The sequence below is a fragment of the Alligator mississippiensis genome, chromosome 3, assembly GCF_030867095.1.
Source record: "Alligator mississippiensis isolate rAllMis1 chromosome 3, rAllMis1, whole genome shotgun sequence".
In the NCBI taxonomy this organism is placed as follows: domain Eukaryota; kingdom Metazoa; phylum Chordata; order Crocodylia; family Alligatoridae; genus Alligator; species Alligator mississippiensis.
In genome coordinates this window covers 264,477,074-264,502,851 of record NC_081826.1, presented here as the reverse complement: position 1 = coordinate 264,502,851, position 25,778 = coordinate 264,477,074, and the positions used below count along the sequence as shown (strand labels likewise).

Here is a 25,778-nt window from a genome sequence, read left to right as displayed (position 1 = left end):
AGTTTCATCTGCAAGAAACATGCCAGATCCAGGAGAAAGATCATCTTTTAATGAGGAGGGAAATTTGTAGCACTAGTCTCTCCTTTTGAATCATTATCTGGGGGCAGCTTCAGAAGAGCCAAACACTTAAGAACCAAGGAACAAGGCAGTTTTTTTGAAGCATCCTCAATAAAACACCATCCTGTAAGTGTTCTGCCACTTTTGTTTTTTATAAACACATGTAATGGGTCCTGGCAGTTACTGCCCCTCTGTTTTGTAATTGTAGCGCGTCTCAGCACAGTGGTATAGCTGAGCCTGGATGTCCAGGCAGCAACCATAGGCCTGGGTCCTTTTCACCGTTTCACGGCTATTGCATTTCAGCCTAGCTGTGTGGCTGAATCCCAGCCATATGGTTGACTGGCAGATTTGGGCCAGGGTGAGACCTGGCACTATATGTGGTTTACCCAGACCTCAGTGCAGTATAGGCCTGGTGGACTTTTGCTGCCTAGTTCAGGCCCAGTGACAGGCCTGTGCCTCCTTTTGTAGTTCATGTCCCAACCAAGTAGCGCGGTTGGGCACTTGTTGTAGTTCAGGCCCAAGCTAAGATAGGCCCGATCTTTCCTTTGAGTATTTTTGCAGTTTTCCACCCAGCAGAACTGGGACTGGGGCAAGAAATTTTGGGGTGCGGTCTGCTGACAAAAGCTGCAGTTAACCCCTCAAAGCCAACATGTGGAAGTGGAGGTTGGCACTCTACCACATCTCCAGGATCAGTAGAGCCCCTTAAAATGCAGAAGGACCCATGCCCTCAAGCAGCTCCCCACAGTGCAGTAAACCCAAGGGTCAGCTCAGGACTCTCTGGTGTGGGCCCCACTTTCCAACCTACTGCTGAAGGGCAGGTATAGGGGTACAGGCCCCCAGAACCATCTGGTGGGGGAGCCCCAAGTCCCAAACTGCATGATTATGGGTGAAGCCTCCCCAAGAGGATGCCACCTATAGACTTTGCTTTGTAGATAGTGTTTTATAATTGTTTTCTTTTATTTTGTTCTCTGTAATAAATTTAAGTTTCATCTTTACACTGCTTGCAAGGAGGGGATGGTTTGTTTATATGCGATACCTCAGCAAATTTAGTGTTCCCAGATTTCTGGGTGGGGGCTCAAGCCACTGGTATAATTCATAAGGTACCTTGAAATGTGAACCCGGCCCTTTTTGCTGCCAAACAATGCTTGGCAGAAGCATTACACACACTTAGTTTTTTCTTTCAAAAACCAAAAAACAGGCAACAATGAAAAAACCTTCATTTGTGTGTCTTCCATCCACCAGCAGCAGAAAGTGGCACTATACTGCATGCTACTAAGAGCAAACCAAGTATTTTTTGCCTTCTCCCCCATTCCATTTATTTTAGGAGCTGTAATCTGAGCAGTTACACAGAACACCGATATATATTTTTAAGCAATGTTTAAACTTTATATCCTTTTTGGTATCTTTTCATTTACAGTGTGGGAGTTTCTAAATTGCATATAATTTTAATAGTATTAAAATATTTTAAAGTTAATAGGATGTATAATTATATATAATATTATATCTCTTGCGCACAATTTCAGCTCTCTCTTTCTCTATTACCTGGAGCAAATTTGACTCCAAACCACCAGGTCCATGGCATGATGGAATGATGCAAGACATGCAAGAAAGAAACTTGGCTGTTTTTCTTACGCAGAACAAAAAAGACCTGGAAATTTAAGAATATTACAGAAGTTGTATATGCAAGTAATTTGTTTACAATTAATTCTATGATGCAAGTTGTTCAAATCTAGCACATAAAGGTTTCCCTCACCAACAACGCCTTTGAGTATCCATGGTTAATATTCCATATATCATTTTGGCTACCACGGTATACAGTTTTGAGTAACCACGGTTTTCCGTGGCTGCACATCAGCCTACCAACGCCCTGGCCCTGCTCATGCCTCTCCTCCCCCCAGCTCCCCCCACATCCCCTGCTCCCCCAGCCAGAGGTGGCCCCAGCCCTGCTAGAGGTGCACATGGTGGCAGGGAAGAGCAGGCCTGCTCACCGCTGTTCTCTGCTGCCCTGGTTTCCTCCCCCGTGACCTGGCATGGCAGAGAGCAAAGAAGCCACGCAGGGATCTCCTCGCCCGCCCCTGCTCACCCTGCACTGTCCCAGCAACCTATCTCCTGTGCTTGCCACTGGTTTGAGGGGCACAGCCCTACGTGCAGGAGGTGTATCGCCAGGGCAACATGGGGGGAGCAGTGGTGGGTGAGGAGATCCCCACAGCTTCTCTGCTCCCTGCTGCTACAGGTCATGGGGGAGAGAAGCAGGGTGGCAGGAAACAGCAGCACAAGTTGGGCTGGGTCCTGGGACAATCCGCAGGGATTGACCAGCCTAATTTCAGAGCGACACAACTTGTTACAAGTTTCACAGATCCGTATGTTATCTAAGATGGAGTCTAAATTTACAAAATGCTGCTTTTTTCTTTCTTGCTTTGCTCCCATCCTCTGGATCAAAGCTGCTTCATGTTGAACTGCACCCAGAACCAGATGTTCCCTCCAGATCAGATGGGATTCTCCATGCTCCTCCTAGCTTTCTAGGTTGATGCTGAGTGAATGACTTCGATGTGAGCAAAAATGATACACAGTACCACCATAAAGGATGACCCCACTTTCTAGAGCCATCTCATCTCACTGAACAAAATATTCTTTAGGATACAGTATTTTCTCACTCTCCTGATGTGACAAATCCATTGCAAACTCCTTGATAGTGGTTTCTAGGCAAGTCAGTCCTGTGAACTCCAGTACCTCTGGGTTTGGCATTCTGTCTTCCCACTTTATTTTCAGGATCTTCTACAGACATCTCATGTGGAAGCTAGTCTATTGACGTGCTTAGGATATGTATTCCACGTTACTGAACCATAAAGCAGAAATGACAGCACACAATTCTCGTAGATTCATATCTCCACTTCAGCTAATAGTTTGCTGTTATTCTATGCACGTTTTTGTAATATCCAAAATTCTTAGCTGCTTTTCTAATTCTGTTAGGCAGTTCAATCAGAAGGTCAATTTTCCTGTCCACGTAGCAAAAATGGCCAACACCACCAAGAGATTTATCTTCCAGAGTAATGTCAGGTATTGGTTCTTTCACCCCTTAGTACATGAACACCGCCTTCTTGAGACTAATTGTCACCCTGAAGCTCTTGCATGATTCAGAAAATCTGCCCAAGAGATTTTGCCAGGAATATTCACTGTGGGCAACCAAGGTTACGTAATCAGCAAATAGAGTTCTTTTCTTAGTTCGTTTTAGCTTGGTTTTCACACTAAACCTTGCTAAGTTAACAAACCTTCATCTAGTCTGGTTTGAAGATAAATGCCATCATTGCCATTCTTGAATGCATGAAAAAGCAGGAATGAAAAGATGTTAAAAAGCATGGGAGTTAAGACGCACCCCTGTTTCACCCCACTGATGTCAAAGGCATTTGATTCATTGTTTTCATATACTACAGTTGCCTTCATACCTTGATGTAACAATCAAATTATGTTCATTATGTTTAGTTTGGGGGGGAGGGGAGGGGAGTGTCGATACCCAATTTCTTAAAACAGTGAAAAGACCCTGTCTGTTGATGGTATCGAAGCCTCTATCAACCTGACAAAGGCCTATGTACAGTAGAATTCATTTTTCTCTACACTTCTCTTGCAATTGCTTGACCAAAAAGACCATGTCAGTGGTGGACTCAGCAGTCCCAAGTGAAAGCCACATCGACTTTCAGAACAGATTCTTTCACCTACGGCAGGGCTTTCCAACCTTTTCCTCAGCATGACCCTATTTAAACATTGGAAATTTTTGCGACCCCAAAATCAACAAATCATAAATATGGCATTACAATGTTTATGGTCTTCATATTTTTCATTTAAACACTTGAAATCATTCTAGCCTCTTTTTAGATTGAAAACCAACATTGAATACAAAGTCTAAAAAAAGATATTAAATGCATAATCAATTGATACTGTTGAGCATCTTTGAGACCCTATTTTTGAGCGTTGCAACCCCAAATGGGGCTGTGACCCCAAGGTTGGGAACCACTGACCTAGAGACTGCAGCCTAGGGAGCACGGTGTGAATGACACTGACACATATACTACTGCAGACAAATAAAAATCAACATTTCTGACCAATCAGTTCCACCTCTAAATAATCAAATTCAGGTCTTTGCCAGCATAACGCTCACAACTACTCCATCTTGTTGTGCATTATGGAGCTCAATATCATAAAAGTAGTCTGTACCAGAGATACATACTTTAAAAAAAAGTTGTTTGTACATTTTCCCAGTATTCATGTTATCAGGAAAAAAAAGAAGTCAGACCCCTCAGGCTCTTTGTACCTCTCCTTCTCCCATCCACATATAGTAAAGATAGTAATTCCACCTCATCTTTGTTAAGCCACTGGAATCTATAACTCAAAAAGCAAGTGAAAAATTAAATTTATGTGAAGAACTTGCATGTAGATGAGGCTTTAGAGAAGAAGCAGAAGTCTATTTCTTCATTTCCTTTTTAAAGGAGTTGAATTGCTTCTTCCGATATTCCAGTGACAGTGACTCCCTTCTATAATGGGCAGTTATCAAAAAGGGAATTTAAGAGACCAAGATCAGATAATACATACTAAAATAAATAAGCTCATTCAAGACTCAGGATTAATTCAATTTAATGGTCTGATTTAGAAGTACCTTGCTGGCTTACAAAAGAATATTTTCTGCAGTTTATATAAACTCAGTGAACATGACAGAGGGCGAGGGTAAGAGAACTACACTGTTTAGACAGCTTTCTTAGCCTGACGAAGGGTTTTTGAACCTGAAAGCTTGCTTAACTATTCTCCAACCATTTGGGTTGGTCTAATAAAAGATATCAAATTCACCCAAGGAACCTTGTCTGTTTAGACTGAAAACTCTAGAGTATTTTAGAAGTTGTATAGAAAGTGTCTAAATGAATTCAATAAAAGGCAGAGAAATGATCTGAGAGAGAAAGCATCATTAAGAAAGAATATTTAGCACTTATACACCACTTTGCAAATGTCAAAGAATTGCCCACAGATGTTGAATGGCAGTGGGGCCCAAGACTGAGTTGATTCAATGTAGACTTTGGTGCTGCAGTATTTAGAAGTCCAGCAATCTGCAGAGAGAAGCTGTTAAGGGAGGAGGAAAAAAGAAAATTCAAACAACACAGTGGAAGGGAATAAAACAGAAGGAATAAAAAAGGTAGAGTCTGCTGGCAAGAACAAGTAGGCTACAGTACACAGAAGAAGGGAAGATAACCATCAGGGGCAGAATAAACAGCATGCATACAATAAAGGATTGTTTTCAAATAGCTAGGAATAGTAAATTAAACAGCACAAGTTTGCAACTTTGGTGACATGATAACAATTACATTTTTACAATAGAAAACTGCTAAGAAATAGTTGAATAAATGAGAAGTTAGAGAAGAGTATACAACTGTCAGGATTTGGATGAAGAAATGAAGCTTTCAGGCCCAGGCTTAGTTCAAAGTTACTCAATTAATGGACAGCAAGAAAAAGAAGAAGAACTAAGTCATAGATTCATAGATGTAGGGTCAGAAGGGACCTTGCAGATAAATCAACATCCATTTCCAGAATTTCTGTCCTGCCTCCCCCCAAGCAAACAACCCACAGTGTCAAGCCAAATATCAATTATGTTACTAGTTCACTGCAGCCAGTATCGATGTTTGAATTTGGGACAGGTGGCATTATGCTGTATCTGGAAACTTCACTGTTACACACACAAGATGAGGGAGAGCAGAAAAAACAGAGAACCTGAAGCACAGCCAGCACTTGTTTCAAGCCCAACCTATTACATTTAAGTACTTTGCAAGAACAGTTTGGAGACGTTTCAAGTCTCCCCCTTCTAACCAACAAGGACATGCTCAAAAAAGTTTGTTGTACAACGAGGCTTAAAATAGCTCTCCTCCTTCAGCATTCTCTGATTTATCAATTCTGATTGAAGATGCTAAATCATTGAATAACAAAGTTTCTGTATGATCAAACTCCTATGGTTTGTCTTTTCTTCCATGAAGATCACATATTTACTAATTTTCATATATACTATATACTTACAGTGTCTAGTAATTCAATGAATTTGGAAAAGTAGTAAAGCCAACAAGTCTGAACCATCTAAGAGAAACCAAAAATAAACAGGGTCAAATTATTATAGAAAGAATGTGTGTTTATGGTTTTGTTTTAAACTCAAAACTTTCTTCAGCTTTAGAGAACTTTCTCCAAATGTTTTCCTTACTGCCCCTTCTAGTTCCTTATGTGCTCTTCATTATGCATCCAGGCTCTCTCATTTGGTACATTCTCCCCCAAGGTGATACAGATGACTGCTCAAAAAGCATTCCTAAGAATAAAGTTAATGTTGCATAACAATTAGCTGGATTTGGTTACTCACTCTTAGAGCTGTTGGTGACCTGGAATAGTCGACAATGTCACAACGAAATGAATAACCTGTGGCCCAGCCAGACATAAGAAACTGGTGAGAAGGGGAACAGTGAAGAATTAGTTTATGACTGAAAAAAAAATGTCATTCATTTTGAGCAACTTTAACAAGGGATTGGCTGACTCAGCTTTCTAGCCATCACCTACCTCAAAATAAAAGTGGTTATCCTAAAGATTGTTGCTGTTGCACAGTACAGCAGTTGAATCCCATACCCATGTGTGGATGAAAGCCACATCTATAACCAATTATCTAAACCACATTGCTCCAAAAGAAGCAATACCTGCTCCCCAGAACAGACATTAGATTTGTGTCTTGTTTCATCTCTATGGGAAGCAGGTAATTGAAGTAAATAAATCATGCAAAAACAAAAAAAGAAAAAGGCCTCTGTACTGGTATGGAATCCAATCATGTTGACACTTGAGAAAATGTTAAAGTAGTAACATAAAATTACACTTTAAGCTTGTTTAGACCTTAATTAAATAATCCAGTTCTTTATTTTTTTCCACTCTTATTTTCAAACAGGTCTAGCAGAAGAGCATTCAAATGATTCAGTTAAATCATTATTACTACAATCTAAACCAGTTCAGCTGAGCAAGCCTAACTGTACTAAAAGGCACCACCTTCTGAGGAGGAAAATCTGGCAATAAGAATAACTGAAAGTTTTTTGGTTTCATTCAATGGCAGACATGCTTCAGAAACTGAAAGCTGTGCAGCAGTAGCAAGTTCCCCTTAATTATTTTGCCCAAATCACATGCCAGGTCAAAATGCAAATAGCTTCATAGGTTTCCATTTGTAACAATTCTTTAACAGGGGTCAAAGGCCACAAGAGAAAAATCAAGAGTTGTCAAAATGGGGAGTGTTCTGTTCTGTTTGTTTGTTCTGGGCTTTTTCTTAATGGTTTTTCCCTTAAAAATCAATTTAAAGTTACAATTAATGAATTTTGGTTTATATCTACATCATCTCAGCTCATTGTTTCAGCTTTTTTTCCCAAGGCTGATAAGTTGTAGCTAAGAGAAGAGGGCTGAGATGAAGAAAGAATCAATAAAATCCATTTTTCTAGTATGTATTTTCTTTAAAAAACATATATAAAATTGGTATGCAAATTAGACAGGAGAAGCTGAGCCCTTATGATCACAAACAGATGTACAGTACTAATGACAACAACAAATGTCACATCTAATCCTTCTCTCTCATGCTATATTAGAGTTCAGACAAGAGCAGCATTGTAGACATCACACTTCATTTTCACTCCTGCCAGCCACCAGTACCAGACTCCCTCTTTTTGACATACATTTGTCAATTGATAATTTATTAATGTACAATAGGAAATTGAATTTTCTTGGCAGATGAGCTGTAGTCCAGAGCAAACTGAACTTTGAATAATATCTGTAAAAGTTTATTCATTTAACAAATATCAGATCAACAAGATTTGAAACATTAAGACTGCCTAATGCCAACACACCCACAAAATGGCTTACAGAAAAGAATTAGCTTTTTGTTGGAAGCCAGAGAAGGGCTGAGATTCAATCTGCTATAAAGCATCTATTTATTCTTTTGTGATATTTTAAACAATGGCGTGGTGGTCAGGAACTCAAATACCATGTTAGCATCAGGAGTAAAAAAGGCAAGGGCTTTTTATCCTTCCCAGATACAGATATAGAAAAAATGTGTGTTATTTGCTAAAGCAGAAAGTTCAAAAGGAAACATACATTTCACCTTCCTAACACTTACACTTTGTACAACAGTTATTACTTAGCCAATGTATCAGTTCTCTAAGAGAACTTAAAAAATGAACAACTCTGTAATCTACTACCGTGGTTATATTAACTGAATTAAATAGAAACACTGCCAAATTGACAGCAGTGTGATAACCTTTTACCAGTTTATTAAAAGCTGAAACAACTGTATCAAAGCCAGATTTACCATTAGAAAGAGCCATTGCTAGTTGAGATGTTTTAGCTGGCCATTTGTAGTACTGCCAGGTAGCCACACTTTGAGCAACTCTATTGAAGAATGACTAAATTATAGATGGTTGCAATATTGTTAATACAAATGCCATTATTTGTAAGTGCACATACCAGGTACATGTAAGATTTTTTTGTGCCATTAAATCCAAATCACATGATCACTACCCGTGAAAACTGCTACCTTGTTCTATGAAGCACAGGTTTTTTTCCCCTCGACTTTCAATAGGGGAAGGGGCTGGGGGGGGGGGGGAGAGGAAATGAGGAGAAAAAAAATCACAAAACTAAGGAGGCATGACAGGAAAGAAGAGAGAGAGTTAGTAATCACTCTAAAATATTGTAATAGGTAAGGTTTTTAAGCGAGCAAGATACCAAACTAAATTTTTAAAATAAAAGAAACATTTACAAGATCTGAGTTGTGTAGTCTGTGCAGTCTGAAAGCTGGAATTAATTTGTAACTACTTTTATGGTTCTATGTTCCCTGTTCAGTGTTAAAAACAGCCTATTCTACTGCATGACAGGAAAAAAAATAAATAAAAATACACACACCTATAAAAACTGTACGAAATTGGCTAGTCTGATTTAATTTTCCCAGCCCACAAATTAAAAAATTAACCTAGCCAATAGTTTGATTTTAAATGATAAGCTTGTGTGACTATATAGTACAAAATACCCATTTCATCTCATCTACAAATAATTCTCTCTTCAACTACTACCTCAATTTTATATAAACTTTCTGATACCTTAATTTCAACATTCAGCACAACAGATCTGGGAAGAATCAATGCGGAAAAGATTTTTATATTTGTTGTAACATAATGCAAATATACATATGTACACAAAAACAGTTTACCATTTTAAAGAAAAATAAAACAAAAGAAAGTAGCTATTCTAAAATACTCACTTCATAAGTCATATAGAGTGATAGGGCTACCACAGCAAAATTGTAAAATGCCATTGTTTGCCTAAGTTCAAAAGGTTTTCTGTTTTCCATGAGTTTTGGCCCCAAAGAAGTGACAAAATAAATATATGCTCCAATGATAACAGCCTGTGGCACAGGTGAAGACATGAGGGGCAAGCCTTCCACTCTTGGATCTAGAAGAAAAATCATGATTTTTACAACAGTCATCACATCCACATTGACTTAAAGTTATTCTATTCTTTAAAAAGTCATGGTTTAAGCTCTCTCATCAGGTGAAATTTTAGAATTGAGTATTAACCTTACATTTTTATAACAATGTGGCCACAAAATGTAGCCCCTTTAAGAGCTTCTTCTGAATCTCATTTGGTCCTTGGTGTATCAAGCAAGGCAAGTCACTATTACTATTATTATTATTGAAGTCACCACTGTCCCATACAGAAGTTTTCAAATTTCTTACTCAGTTTTTGATTCAAAACCTTCTGAGACATCTTTCTATGGGGATAAATAAAGATCAAGTGGCTCAATTTAAGTCTTCACATTCTGCATATTTTAAAATGTAGATTATTGGCAGGGTACAGAAAAACATGAAATAAAATTGGCTAAAATAACAATGTATCCCCCTCACTAGAGGGATTTATTTCATTCACACTAATTTATGCTTCAGTTTCATTTGTCTAGTCCCAGACCTCAGAATCATTAGAGAATTTTGCCTGGGCATTTCTAGTCTCTCACACACACAATCTACACCTTTGAAGAAAGCGAAGCAAATGTTACTTAGCAGGTTCACACAATAGTCTAACACTGTATATCCAGGTACAGCCATCCATAATCCAACAAGCAAAACAAAAAAGAACACTACTGCTAGTATATCGTGATCATTCTAAGAACAGTTTGCAGAATTCATTTAATCTCCTTAGTCTAATGGAGTTTGTTTCATTCCTGTGATTCCCTTCAATTTCTCTGCTCAGCAGCATTGGAAGGAATGTTCTTGGCATATTATACACCACATTTACTCAATTCTGAGATGAGTTCTTTTTAACATGGGGGCAGCCCCTCATCTTAGAATCAAATATGGGGGGGCAGGGATGAGTGGCTGCTGTGGCTCAGGCTCCAGCCCCTACCTGCAGTCGGACCACAGCTGCTGCCCACCCTTGTTACCCCCCTACTGCCTCTGCAACCTCACATCTTCCCCCCTGCTCACACAGCCTCTGCTTGCCCCTCTCCCCCAGCCTTGTTCTGCACCAGCAGGCTCCATCCATTCTGCAGCCTGGGGCACTGAGCACAGCCCCAGCCCTGTCTGTAGCAGTGGCATGCAGCCCACACAGCTGCTACAGGGGCTGGACTGGGGCTGCACTCCATGCCCCAGGCTATAGGAACAGCCTGTCACATGGAGCAAGGGTGGGAAGCAAAGGGGAGGGAAGAGAGCAAGCACAAGCTGGGGTCACACTGCTTGATTTCCCCACACCACCAGCCCCACACTGCCTACCTCCACTACAGCAGCAGGAGGGGTGAATTAAAAGATGACCCCCTGTGGCAGGGCACCTCCTTTGGTACCTGCCACTTTAAAGTGCTTGAGCAGGCTGTGGGGCAGCCAGCAGATGTGGTTAGGCCCAATTAGGTGGTCACACAAGCACAAGAGGGCCACCAGATTGGAGGAGGGCTGGGCAGCCTCAGTATAAGCCCAGGCCCCAAGAACAGAGCTAGCAGTTACATTTAGGGAGACTGACTCAGTCGGCATCTCCCAGAATACCTGGAGGTCAGGGTAGGAACTATGGGGATTGAGGAGGTTCCTGGTCCTGGGTAAGATGTGAAACTGCACCCTGCCAGGGTTGGTTGGTGTGGTGGGGTGGGGTGGTGTAATGTAACAGGGGGCCTTCTCAGGGCCGATTTCCCTGTGGCCCGCCCACCTGTTTCTGGGCTAACCTCCCACCTTCCCTCCCACCACGCCTTGTTGTTAATTATTTAATTGATGTTAATAAAGCAGGAAGTTGCTCCTTTCTTGCCCCGATGCCAGGGGGCGCTATCTGCAGCTCCATTCCTCCCCTACACCACAGCCCAAGCCTCGCAGATGGCATCCAGATGTTCTCATTATCAGCAGCCCCCCACACTGGGCCCTAGAATCCTACTCCTTCAACCCCACCTGGATTCCTCTCCTCAGGCGGCCTGTTCCGCCTTCGTCCTGGGTAGCATCACTCCCTGAACTGCTTCTCCTTATGGGTGTGGTCCCCCCCTGGACCTTTGGTTCACTACACCTGGCCCACCTCCAGGCCAGTCGGAACCCCAGGCCCTTGGCTCTTGGGCGTTCCTCGCGGTGAGCCCTGGGCCCTTCGACCCTTCCAGTCCTGGCCCCAGCTCTGACCAGTCAGGGGAAGTCCAGATAGGTGTGAGTCTATGGCCCCACTCTCTCTCTCTCTTTGGTGGTCCACCTTCCAGACCCTACCTAGTTGTGGGGGCTAGGGGTTAAGGCACCCTGACCCACCTTTTACCGGGGTAGTAACTGGCCTGACATTTCCTGGGGGCTCCCGCACCACTGAGAGCCCTACCAGGTCACCCACTCCCTGCAGGGTGCAGTTTTAGGTCATGCCAAGGACCATGAGCCTCCTGAACCTCCCCTACAACCCCTCCCTTACCTCCAGTTGATACCAGCATCCCTGCAGCCAGCCCTGCAGGCAATGCTGTTGCCTGGCCTTCCAGCAGCAAAATTCCCTGTTTATATGGGCAGCCCTGCCACAGGCAGTCTCCAGGAAATGCCATACCTGTGCCTCCCCAGTGAAAGGTGTAACACTTATAGATCTCAGAGGCAAAACCAGCAGCAGCAGAAGGGAGGGGTCTGAAGGAGGAACAGGGAGTGAGGAGGAGGAGATGGGAAGAGAAGGAGAGTGAGAGAGGCTGGGGGAGAACAGCAGGCCCTGTAACAGCTCTGTAAGAAACTGCTATAAATGACTGTTTATATTAAGTAGGGAACTGCTCCTTGATTACCCAGACAGGGTCACACGAAACAAAAGGTGAGGATGAAGCACTGTACAGCCTCAGCCCCCACAACCTGGTGGGTTACCCCATAAAAGGGGATAGGCTTGGGGTCCAGGCACGTCAAAAGACACAAGGCCTGAGTGGGCCATTGGCAGAGTTTGGGATGCCTGAGGCCAGAGGAGGCCGAGGGCCGGAATCAGCCCAGAGTGTGGGGTGGTTGGCCTGATGCCCCATGGTAGAGTAGGACCTGAACTGGGCAGCCTGAAGGTGTACGAGGGGTCAGGACTGAGCATGAGAAAGAAGCCTGAATGGCTGTAGGAAGTCGGGCCAAGGGGGCCTGAAGGGTCATACAGAGTAGGGCCGAGTGCATGTTGCCCATGGTGGGGCAAGAATGGGTGTGACCCAGTTATGGGGTTCATGAAAGAGGTCCAGCATAGGAGCAGAGTTTGGCCCTGGAAAGGGCTAAGTGAGACACAATTGTTTAGATGCTATACGCAAAGCATGGGACACGGTGTAAGGCAGGGGCAGGCAATTATTTTGGGTGGAGGGCCGCTTACCGAGTTTTGGCAAGCTGTCGAGGGACGCATGGGTAGCCCCGCCCCTTGACAGGTGCCCCGCTCCCTGGTCGCCATCTTGGGACCAGAAGTCCTGCCTCTAACCTCTGGCCTTTGCCACCGAAGTCCCTCCCCTTGCCCCTGGAAGTACTCCTTTGGGGAAGAGGTTTGCCATCTTAGGGGAAAAAAAACAAGTTACATACTAAAAATCAAACAACCATAATAATATATTAAAATTTAATTAAAAATATATATATTTTGTCCTGATTTGTGTAAGTTTGTGCTGTATATTTAGAAGTGATTGCATATGGGGGGGATGTGTGGGTATGGGAGCCATGTAGTACAGAATGGCCAGCTGGCAGGTGGGCAGGAAAGTGGGAAAGCAGTTGGGGGGGGGGGAAAAAAAAAGAGGGAGTAGAAGCGAGCAGGAGTGTGGAGCCTGCACCAATATCCCAGAGCCAGTGCTGACAGAGTCCACAGTGGGGCAGTAGGAGCACGGGGTGTGAGGTGACAGGGGTCTGTAGAGCTGGGCTAGGCTGTACCAGCAGGGAGAGGGGGGAGCTGACCCAGCTCCATACAGCCCCTGCTGGTCAGGACCCCGTGCTCCTGCCGCCCTCCCCTGGGTTCCACCAGTACTGGCCCCAGGACACAGGTGCAGGCCCCACGCTCCCTCCCAGCTGCCACTGACTCATGTGCCCACTCATTCCCAGTCCCCCTGCCCCAGCTCTGCGGTACAGGCAGGGAGCAGCATGCGGACTCGACCCTGCACGCCCCGTGCTTGCCTGGCTGGACTGAGCAGCAGCAGAGGGAAACGAATGGGTGCTCAGCATGGGGGAAAAAAGCAGCCGTTCCCCCTCCCTCTGGCCAGCATCTCATGCTGCATCCACTTAGAGCCCATGCAGAGCTGCCTGTGCCTGCTCTCCATTGCCACTACATGGCAGAGAAGCAGGACAACCCCGCATGGGCTGCGAGCAGCTGCAGTAGGAAACACTGGCCAGGGGGCGGGTGGGGAGGAGCATTTCCCCTGCACTGAGCACCAGTTCTTTCCCCACCATCGCCAGCCCAGACAGGCGAGAGTGGGGTCAAGTCTCCACGCTGCTCCTTGCCTGTACCACAGGGCTGGAGCAGGGGGACTGGGAGTGAGCAGGTGTGCGAGAGCCAGTGGCAGCTGGGCAGGAGTGCAGGGTCCATGCCGGTGTCTCAGGGCCAGCACCGGCGGAGCCCAGGGCAGGGTGGCAGGAGTGTGGGGTCCTGGCCAGCATGGGCTTTATGGAGCCAAGTCAGCTCCCCACTCTCCCTGCTGGTGGCAGCCCAGCCCAACTCCATAGACGCCTGCCAGCACACATCCTGCGCTCCTACCTCCCCACTCTCGGCCCTGCTGATGCTGGCCCTGGGACACTGGCACAGGCCCCATGGTCCCACACACCACTTGCTTCCACTCCCTCCCAGTACTTTCCCACCTGCCTGCCAGCCCCCATCTGCATGGCTGGACCATGGGTCTCAGCAGGAGCTGGCCCAGCCCTGAGGACTGGGGTGATCCCCACGGTCCTCCCCTCCCTTCCGCTTTCCCCCTGCCACATCTTACCTGAATTTCCCATGCCAGTGTAGCCATGAACAGCCCCATGGTTCCATGCCAGAAGCCCCTGCTAGGCAGGGGCTTCTGGCTGTGGGGCCAGGAAGGCCTGCTGTTGCAGGAGCCTGCTATGGCTTCCCCTGGGTCCTACTGCTGCTGGCTCCTGTCATCTTTAACAGGAGCCAGGGGCAAATAAATATTAAAATTTTCTAAATTTTTTAGGGGCCCCGCAGGCCAGGTAATATGGCCTGGCAGGCCAGATTTGACCCATGGGTCTTATTTTGCCCACCCCTGGTGTAAGGGGAGGTTCAGAGCTATTTTGCCCTTGACATCAGGACAACTAAATAGGCAGCCTCCCACCTATGAACAACTTTTTAGCTGCAACAAAGGTATGGCAAGCGAGTCAGGTGGGCAGGCCAACAATTGGACCAGCTTTGAGATGGACCCTTGTCTCAAGCCCCCCTCCCGCAATTAAATTCTGTACATGGAAAATTATAACATGTTCTTTGTATAGAATTAATTGGGGGGGGTGTTAAAATTCAGGATAGTCTTAGATTTGAGCAAATATGCTATACAAAAAATCTTTCTTCATGCACCAGTTTTGAAAGGCAGTATTGGGATGATTATTCACAGCACACTCTTTTTGGCCTGAGAGTACAGCACCTCCCCCTGTCCACATTGTGATTTCTAATTTGGTTGCTGGTTAATTTTGAATGAATAACCCAGTTACTGCTATTAATTAGGGTTTAAGCTTTAGCTTAAGTTGATTGGGGTTTTCATACTATGCATGCCATATGCTAACTCTCTTTCTGCCTTCTGACCCTGGATTTGGATATAGCACTCACCACTTGAATCAGCACTTTGTGATTTTCTCTCTGAATCTCTAGGAGTCTATATTTTCACAAATACATCTTAGCTCAGGAGATAACTAAGAAGTCAGATCTGCAAGCAGCTGGCCCACACTGTCTCTGAAACTGAACTCTTCCACACAAGTATAACTTATTAAATATCTCATATGGACAAATTGGGAAGCATACCAATATTCAAGTGTTTCATAGTAGCTAGGGTCAGGAGGGACCTGAACAGATCATCTAGCCTGACCCCCTGCCACAGGCAGAAATGAATGCTGGGTTCACAAGACCCCAGACAGGTGATCGTCCAACCTCCTCTTGAATATGCCCAAGGTAGGGGCAAGGACCACTTACCTGGGAAGTTGGTTCCAGATTTTGGCCACCCTAACTGTAAAATATTGCCTTCTAAGTGTTCATGTGTCTGAAATTAACTCAATTAATATTTAAGGAAACAAAGTATTAAAAATGCTTCAGTAAGTTAATCAAATGCCCTAGGCCAGCAGGGGCCAGCCTTTTGGTTAGTAGGACCACAAATTGACTCCACACCCTCTTCAAGTCCCACTCCAATCCCCCTCCGCTGCCTGATCTGCAGCTGCTTTCTGCTCCAAGCCCTATGCTCCCTGACCAGTCTGCTACTTTGCTTTCTGCTCTGCCTCTACTCCCTCCACAGTCTGCTGTCACACACACACACACACACACACTTGTGGCAGCCATGCCACAGGTTGGCCACCCCTGCTCTAGGCTGTATAAACAGCAAAATCTATGAAGACTATCAAAAATAAAAGGAATCACACACTCCTCTCGCTCATCCACCTCAGTCTCCTAGTAGTCCTCCTCCCCATGTCCGATGGGACAAAATGCAGTCATTAGACCATGCTGGAAAACACTAAGTCCAAGTTCCAGATAGTTAAGAAAGAAGGGCTCAAATTCTAGAAGTCAAGGCTATTACAGCAAGAGTGCCTTGCTACCAGTTTTAAACTGTCTTCAACAACCAGTTTCTATACAAAACCACTCATTTAATCTCTTATTACAAAAGGAAAGAGAGAGAGCACTCCCTGGCAAAACTCAACTATTTAATATTTTTGTGTCAGAACTACTTAACATAGGAGGTGGTCAACCTGTAGCAACCATGCCACAAGCAGCCTCTGGCAGATAGGGCAGGGGGCAGAAAGAGCAGCAGATCAGAGCAGGTCTCGGGGAAAGCTGAGGGGTTGATTTGTGGTATACCTGCCAGAAAAGGCTGGCCCTCTCTGACCCAGCACCTCAAACACTGTTGGGGAAAAAAAACCAAAAAACCCCCAAACAATCCACCAATTAGCTCTATACTCCCTGCTACTGTGTTCACATCACAGCTGGCAACAGAATATACCTCCCTTAAATTTCATCGATTTCACAGACAGTAGGGCTGGAAGGGACCTCGCAAGATCATTGGATCTAGCCCCCTGCCCAAGGGGCAGGAAGTATACACTTTCTATATCATTTCTTTAGGTGATATAACATGACAGAATATTTGCACTATATTTTTATCCTTATAGTCCCTCAGTTGCAGGTGCTATGAATGCTCCTATTTAAAACAAGAACTTGATGCTGTGAATGACTCACAGGTGTGAGTCTCAACATTTCTTTCATTTGCAGCTTCGATGTCAGCAAGAACTAAATACAGCATCACTTTGCAGATAGAGAGTTACCTACTTTAATCCAAGTAAAAAAAAATGTAAATCAATTTGGACTGAAACAAGAATTAAATGTTGCATTAGACTCAAAATGTAGTATGCAATTCTAACGAGTGAAAGAGCCATACATTGTATCATCTTAAATTTTAAATTTTCTAACAATTCATTTTTACAGCTGTGATAGTCGCACCACTGAAATTTCAAATGTTGCCCTACTCTTTTCTGTATAGCTAAAACATGAAGATTGCTTGACCAATTGCTTAGATGCAACTAGAACATGATTATGCTTTTTAAGTCAATGATGGAAGAATACACTTAAAATAACTACAAATTCACTGAAAATCTTTAAAGTTGAATGACAGTAAAAATGTAACAACTCACCAGCATCTTTCATCCATTCACCATAAATCAGTGCAGCTTTTGAGGTAAGATTTCTAAAAGCCATTTTTCACGTAGATGTAGATTATGACTTCTGAAAAAAAGAGAAAAAATACCAAGTGGTATTTGTCATTCATATAAGGAGAGACAAATAAAATATGTGGGGAGGAGGGTAAGATTTCTAAAAGGCAACACTAAAAACTGATGTCTAGCCTGAACCTACTCTCAATCAGCTTGTGGGCCTTACTCCTTGTTACTCCAGGAGACACTCAGGGGAACAGCGTCTCACCCATTCCCCTCTGGTCCCCCCTGGTAAGTTTATAGACAGCCACTAGATCCCCCTCAGCCTTCTCTTCTGGAGGCTGAACAGGTTCAGATCTTGTAGCCTCTCCTCATAGGGCCTGCCCTACTGCCCCCTGATCATGTCAGTGGCCCTCCTCTGGACCCTTTCCATGTTGTCCACATCCCTCCTGAAGTATGGCGCCCAGAACTGGACACAGTACTCCAGCTGCGGCCCGACCAATGTCGCACGGGGGGGGAGGATCACCCCCTTGGACCTGCTTGAGATGCATCTGTGGATACATGACAAGGGACAATGCAATAGGAAAGGTTAGTAGTACACAGAGTCTTAATTACATGCCAGTGAGCGCTAATTTACCACTCTGTTTGATGCTAATTTATAGCCATCAGTAAATTCAACTATATTTAATCTCTACATACCAACCAAAACATGGATACAAAGGTTACAAGGTTTCTCCCTCAAGAGAAGTAGGTAACACTTATAGGTAAAAGAATAAAAAGCAGCAGCTGATCTTATCCACCCTAACATTTAAAATTCTCCAGTGGTCTGTGAAAGAGCACAGTGCTGTGATATTTATTGTCATATGGGTTATTAAGAGAGTTTTTAATTTTTAGGATGGCATAGGTAGAGCAGGGGAGCAGCTAATAATTTTCCACATTTTTATTAGATGTGCATTTATTACTAATCTGGAAATTACAGGCTGCTAATTCCAATTTAAATCCCTGTTTTTGCTCCAAGACTCCATTCCCACATGCTTACAGAGTCAGAATGAAACAGGGAAAGATTAGTATGCATAGCTATTATGTAAAAGTGTATTAAATTCAGATTTGAACTCTGTGCACAGTGTCTTTCTCCAGTAGCAGATACCCATTCACAAAAAGAAATAAAGAAAAGGTAAGGGAACAGATATATTTGACTGAGGACTGTTCTCTCTCTCCTTCCTCAACCCAGTATCTTGATTAAGGCCGTCACTTTTCTCTTTTCAATAATCAAAGACAAGTTCTTCCACATTATTTCCACTGCTAACACATTTGTTTAAATAGCTTGCTTTGATAACTTATCACCTGTTTTTTGACTTTCCACTCCACTCTAGGCTAACTGCAGCTTCTGAAAGCATCATCTACCATTACTCTGCCCCATCTCTTACATGATACTTTATAATCCTAGACTGTAAATTCACAGTGCTATTTAACATTTAATCAAAATGTCAAAAATACAGTAACACTGTCTTGTTCATTCATAGTTGTGAACTTAAATATTAATATTTTGTGCCTTATAAAAATAATTGAACATCATAAACGTAGACCAGCTCCCCACTGCTCACCCTTCCTTCCCAACCAAAGAGATATACTTACAAAGCAGGGGAGTCTCTTACAGAAACCCTAACACAGGGGTGGGCAATTATTTGGGGTGGAGGGCTACTTAAGGAATTTTGATAAGCTGTTGCAGGCTGGGTCAGCACCTCCGTCCACTCACCAAAACTCCTTAAGTGGCCCAGGATCCTCAGGGACAGGCTGTGCTCGGCTGGGGGATGGGATAGGGCTGCAGGCAGGCAGGGAGCAGCATCCAGGGAGGAGGAACAGGCAGACAGGGCTGGAGCCATGATCATGCCCCAGGGCCAGGGCAGAGCCATGATCTGCTCCCTGCACAATGGATCATGGCCAGCCCAACCCAGGAGGGAGGCAGAGTGCCTGCCTGTGACCCAGCCCCTACTGCCCCTGCTCCAGAAGGCACAAGTGGGCATCCCCAGTGCAGCACAGTTGCAGAGCGGCTCGGGGTGGCCTAATCTGGTCATAATCTGTTGGGTCCACTCCACAGCCACCCTGTACCGGGGCTGCTTACACACTTACCAGTGTGGGTTTGAGGACAGGGGCTGGGTCATGGGTATGCACTCTGCCCCCTTCCCACATCAGGCCAATCATGATTCATTGTGCAGAAAGCAGATCACAGTCCAGCTCCAGCACTATGCTGTCAACACCCTGTGATCCTGGCCTTGGCTGCCCATCCCAGTCCTAGATGCCACTCCCTGCCCTATCCCATTACCCATCCAAGCACACTCTGCCTGTGGGGATCCCAGGCCAATCTTCATGGTGACTCTGACCGTCCACTCTATCTAGTGTCCCTGGCAATGGGTGCTGGACCATTTCCAACAGCAGCAGCAACACTAACAGTGGTAGCCAGAAGGAACCGCATCTGGGGCTGTCATGGCTCAGGCTGCCCCTGCTCCTGGGCTGGGTGGGACCAAGGGACCCATCATGAGCCATAAAATCCCTTAGGTGGCACAGGCGCAAAGGTGCAGTTGACAGCCGAGAGGTTCAAGGCCACAGTACAAGTATTCACAGTGTAGCCTGTTAAGATTCCAACAAATCTGCGAGTTCTGCTACATATCATCACAAGGACATGAAAAAAAATGGGGGGGGGGAGCTGAACCAGTAGCACTCAGTTACAATTACTCCATCACATTTTTATCAACTATTTGCCATACAATGGTTTGTATGTTGTCCTTTCACCAGTGAACATCTATAGCTTCTGTACATAGAATCTAATCTCAGAAATATCAAACTGACGAATGCCATTGAAGATTAGTTACTGCTCCTACTGACAGGAACAAAAGAAAAGCAGCCTGCTTGGTGGTTACACATGTGTTTTCCCCTGTGATGGCTAGCATACAGCATATGCAGTTGGATGCGTATCAGATCAACACTTTGCCCTATGACCTTGCAAGTGTATTACTAAGTCAATTGAACATTACACTGTATTCATCAGTGAAGGTATTAAAAACACTCAAATTTATTAATAGTATTATCTGACTGTTACTAACTACTCACTATTCATTATGTACTTTTTCATTATAGCCTACCAGGAAATCAATAAATTGCATTAAATTAACACAGATATTTTCATGCACTAAAGTATGTTCCCCATAATAAATCTTGGATCTGGCTGCAATGTTGTACTACATATTCTTTAGTTAGTTCTTCCTAATTGAGATTGCTACTTTTACTCTCCTTAAACACAAGGCAGGGATGGGAAAATTATGGCTCACCAATTGATTTGATCAGGCCCACAGCTGCCTCTGCAGCACTCTGCATGGGGCCAAGCCCAACCTGGGGCAGCCCGCACCCACTGATTTGGCCCCAGCCAGAGTAGGGCCACTCCAGGTACAGCTGCTGCTTGGCTCCTCTTGCCCCCAGTGGCAGCTCCTCCTGCTGCACCGCTCTGGACAGGAAGGAAGTTTCAGCCCAGGTGGCCAAGTGCAGCCACACCAGGAGCTGCCCCACCAGGAAGATGTGCACAGTGGGTAGAGCATAGCACAGCCTGCCATGGGCTAAAGCACGGCACAGGCTACCCCAGGCAGGGCTTGGCTCCATGCAGACCACTGCATGGGCAGTCATAGACTGCACTACCTGAACAAGCTCTGCTGCAGGTGTCCCCTGCCCCTTCCTCCCTCCCCTCACCCACAGTCAGATCCTAGCAGCCCCCCGCCATGCACACACTCCTCCATATCCACTCCCACATAGCCCACCCCCCAGAAGGCAAAGGCCTCCCTGTGACCCCCACCCCATGATCCCAGCTTTGCTCACCTATCTCACTCCTGAGCACTGCTCCCTGCCTGCCCACAGCCCCACAGGAAATGTTGGCAAGTTGTTGCAGTGGGAGGTGAGGGGTGCACTGACCCAGCCCATGACAGCTCATCAAAACTCCCTATGTGGCCCCCAAGCCCAAATAATTGCTCACCTCTCTCTTAAGGAGACTCCCCAGCTCCTGGTTGCAGGGTCCATTGTTGGCATTCCATAAATTTCTCCCCACTCACCTACCTTAAATACAGCCACCCTTTCCACATTTTTCCTTACAACTTCTTGAAGAAACACCCCCTCCGCAGATTACAGCTCTTAAGATATCAGTAAACATATCAGCTATGTTAAATAGCACTAATTAAAGGTTTGAGTTCTACCAACATTTGGAAAGAAAAATCATCTGTACAGGAGTCATTCTTTATCCACATTCAAATTAATAATCATAAGCACACTATACCGAAAACGTGCAGAAGTAAGAATGTTTACCCACGGTCTGTCCGACCGTGCTCATAGGGTGCAGACAGACCTAACACTTGAGCCATCCCAAGAACAACACCAATTAGAAAACAGTTTGCAATTGTTCTGTCAGAGGTGCCCGCAGGTACATTGCTAAGGGTTCTAAGCAGAAACATCACCTTTTTGGTCATTGCTGTGCTGGCAAACTGCTACCAGGGAGTGGCGCTGAACATCCAGCCTAATTGTAAGTTGCCCTTCTCACTGACATTGCGTTCATAGACTCAGTGCAGCACTTTAATTAAATGTGTGTGGCTGTACCCCCACTGGGAGTGCCTTGTACACCAACTGGGAGTGCATAGGGTGGGGTCATAGGGGTTTCCTGAGCCCCTACTTCTGTGCATCTGGGGCCTGTGGGCACAATGGGCAGCTTTGCTACTTTGAAAGAGCTTGTGAATTTCCTCCCATTGGTGGCAGGGGAGTCCTTGGGTAGCCCCACAAGCCCACAGGCACACAGACACAGGGGTCAAGATGCCCCCCACCTGGCCACCTCCCACCCAAACAAGCCTAGGATGCACAGAACCCCGATCAATTGCCAATTGAAGGAAGTTGACCAGCTTTTAAAAGCAGTGGAGCTGCCCCCAAAGCCCCCAGCCAGTTGCTATGTGGGGGTGGGAGGCAAAGCAAGTAGTTCAGTGTGGGATACCTGGGGGACCAACTAGACACAAGTTACAGAAAGCTTGGTGTTGGCACATAACATTAAACCCATACATACAGAATCAGTTCAAAGTAATACTTGATTATCCAGGTATACTTTTAAAGCATTCTAAAATTGGCTTGTATATATGGACACTTGGACCCCCAAAAAATAGTGCTTTGCTTTCAGCTCAGCGCACCCCCTTGCTAAGCACAACACAAAAGAGGAACCGTAACAGTTTGACCTGGCTCTCCCAGTGTCTGTATAGATCGTGCACTTTAGTGGGGCTTTTTGGAACTTTTATCTAATAGCTGATTGAATCAGGTAAAACACTTCCCCCCCCCCTCGCATCTATCAGTGCCCTTGAGGTTTAAACTGCATTTAAACCTGCCTAAGTGTTAGGCCTGTCCGCACCCATGACATTGGGTGCAAACATACATAATACTTGAACTGTTCCAAGTGTGTCAACGATTGGGAACTGGTACCCAACTGTCCCTGGACACAAGTGCCCCCATGTGCGCTGCTAAGGGGTCCAAGTAAAACTCTCATCTTTCAAGGATTGTATTGCTGTCAAAACACCACCAGGGGTGATACAGTACCGAGACTGTTAAGGCTTCCAGGCAGGTATGTCAGTATTTCCCTTGTATTCCTAGACCCGGAGAAAGACCTAGATTTGTGGGGGCAGGGAGTGGGGGGGGGGGGGGGGGCAGAAGGGGTTACCAGGTGCTGGGAGGCCCCCTGCTTATGGATCTTAGAAGCTGGGTGCTCTGTGCCCTCCCTCCCCATCCCTCCCACCTCAAGAAATCCCCAGCCACTCAACCACTCAAGTGCAGGATATTTTGCTGGGAAACTGACACATCATTAAAAACTCACATATGCTTAATTCTAATTAGCACTGGAACACAGCCCCACCACTCTGACAGAATACATCGCAGGACCTGCATTTAGGATACCTTGTTACTTGTCTAAGCTTTGAGGCTGCTCCAACAACACAATGGATTGCTCAGTCAATGTAACAAAATACACAAAACAGCACAAGGCAGCTACCCATCATACAGGTATCCAGGAATCATCCCCTGCACAGCCAGCTAACCAACATGGAGTTTGTTCTAACATCTAGTTAGGTCACCCCATTAACTCTTACCAGCTATGCTCATACACATATGCTGCATGGCAGTATTAAGCACATTGCTCCACTCAAATGATTCTGCAATATTAATCAAGGGGAGCTTTGTGATAAGAGCAAGATCCTGAAAATGTTCAGCAGTGAGGAAAAAGAAATAGGCTTCCCCACTCACAAGACCAAAGTAGTTCAAGACTCTCTTTTATGGCACTGGCAACCCAGGCAATGGAACTGGACCTTTCTAATATTTTCAAATATTTTTGGACAAGATGCCATTTGTCATAAAGGCATTATGAACATTCAAGTAGAAGTTCAGCTTGTATGACTAACATTAATAATGATTATTGTAATAAGAATTGCTGACATGCCTAGTTGGCCAATGCTTTTAAAAGAAAGCGAAGAATTTCTAACATTCTTGAGCATAAGCAACCCACACTGAAGATATTTGTCATTCTTTATCCTCCTTTAGTCCCCCTCCATATCAAGTTTCCTATAAAAAAGGCTATTAATAACATTTTCTTTTCATAGAATTACAGAATTCTAGCAAATTAGGGATGGCAGAGACTTCCAGAGGTCATCTAATCCAACCTCCTGCATGTGGAGGATCATCCCTATCCAAACCATCATATACAAATCCGGTGTCTAACTGATTAGACAAACTACACAACCACAGAACCTAATACCCTAACCTACTAGGGTAAAGCAGGAGAACCATGGCAGCCAATGTCCTGCTGCTGCAAAGGTTGTTAAAATACACTCAAGAGATCCAAAGGGGCCATGCCTCTATGCTAGAGGAAGGCAAGACACCCAACAGTCCATAATGAATCTGACCATGGGGTAAAAATCCTTCTTGATCACAGATATGGGAGTCAAACTGACCCTGACTGGAGGAGTATGACATTTTAGCCAGGAACCTCCAGGTTTAAGTCCCATCAAGAACACTGGTATAACTAGTCAAAATCCATAACTTTGTCTGCATCCAACGCCCAGTGCTTCCAAGGAAGGTGAATCCCCCCCCCCCCCCCCCCAAAACCTTAACACATGCAGCAGTGGGGGGGAAGGGGGAAAAATTCCTTCCCAGCCCCATGTGACAACCAGTGAAGCCCAGAAGCATGCAAAGTACTCATAGAAGCACATAAGTATAGCTACTCCTAACATCATCCCTGACAACTGTTTATCCAACCTCTTCTTGAGCACCTCCAGTCAGGCTATTCCATTTTCTCACTGTTTTAACAGTGAAAAAGTTCTGATATCCAATCTAAACCTACTTTGCTGAAACTTCAAACCATTGGCATGCATCCTACTCTCTGCAGCAAAAGAGAAAAGGTGCTTTCACCTCTTCTTTATGGCAGCCCTTCAGATATTTAAAGACTCCCATCATGTCCCCTCTTTAGCACCTTTTCTACAAGCCAAACATGTCTAACTTTCTTCAACCAAAACAACCACCTTGTCTTAAAATGGAATTGTTATTACTTCAGAAGGACACTAATAGTTGTAATTCATCCACTGTGTAAAATACTAAACACTAACATTAACTTTAGTCTCTAAGTTATAACAACATGTGCAACTGGTTCACTTATTTGTCTCCATTCTCCTCCAGCCTTTGTGTTTATTTAGCATAAGCAGTTTCAGCATGAGCTATAAGGCAATGTCATCATCAGTCTGAAGAGCTTGAAAGTCACCAGGTAGCATTGTAAATGGACACAAGTTAACAATATGGGACATGGTTAGAACTTGTCCACAAGGGTAGTTGTTGTCATTGTGAAGGCCCCATTGATATAGTTTGGGGGGCCCCACGGAGCTGGGTGGAGCGACCACAGCAACTCCACACTGCCTCTGCCGGCTTCACGTTCAGCCACTCGCTACTCCCAACCCCACCCCCCACCCCTGCCATGGACGCCGCCACTGTTGATGGCAGCAAAAGCTTCTTTGGGTCCAGGGCACTTGGAATTGGAGTGTGGGTGGGGCCCTGCACGGACTGATTTGCCCTGGGCCCCACACCCTGCTCTGGTCGATTCTGTGCACAGAAGATTTTCTTGGCTGATAGCAATAGCCAATGATTAACCAACTATATTGGCCTATGCCAACCTGATAACTAATTAACCTCTTTTCTTTTGCTGTTCTCCATCCTCCTCCTGTGTATCATGTATTAATGTTCTGGCACTTAAGAATGGTGGTGGGAGTGCTTGAACTAAAGCTCACTGAATGAGCTTTAAATCAAGCACCGCTGCTACAATCTAAGTGTGGGGATGCTTTT

General features: G+C 44.8%; 1 protein-coding gene across 4 annotated transcripts in view; it reads right to left on the bottom strand.

Annotated features, from left to right (window-relative positions):
* ELOVL7 (ELOVL fatty acid elongase 7) overlaps nucleotides 1-25,778 on the bottom strand; it is a 52,130-nt gene that overhangs the window by 2,313 nt on the left and 24,039 nt on the right. For 3 of the 4 annotated variants that reach the window (XM_006258721.4, XM_019496101.2, XM_006258720.4), the window contains exons 2-6: nucleotides 17,373-17,463; nucleotides 9,353-9,543; nucleotides 6,437-6,517; nucleotides 6,106-6,162; nucleotides 1,600-1,705 (exon numbers count right to left, since the gene is read on the bottom strand). In XM_006258721.4, the coding sequence (XP_006258783.1) occupies nucleotides 1,600-1,705; nucleotides 6,106-6,162; nucleotides 6,437-6,517; nucleotides 9,353-9,543; nucleotides 17,373-17,436 (499 nt within the window). In that variant the 5' untranslated portion in view covers nucleotides 17,437-17,463. The remainder of the gene's footprint in view (nucleotides 1-1,599; nucleotides 1,706-6,105; nucleotides 6,163-6,436; nucleotides 6,518-9,352; nucleotides 9,544-17,372; nucleotides 17,464-25,778) is intronic. The other variant, XM_019496102.2, reaches the window with a different exon arrangement.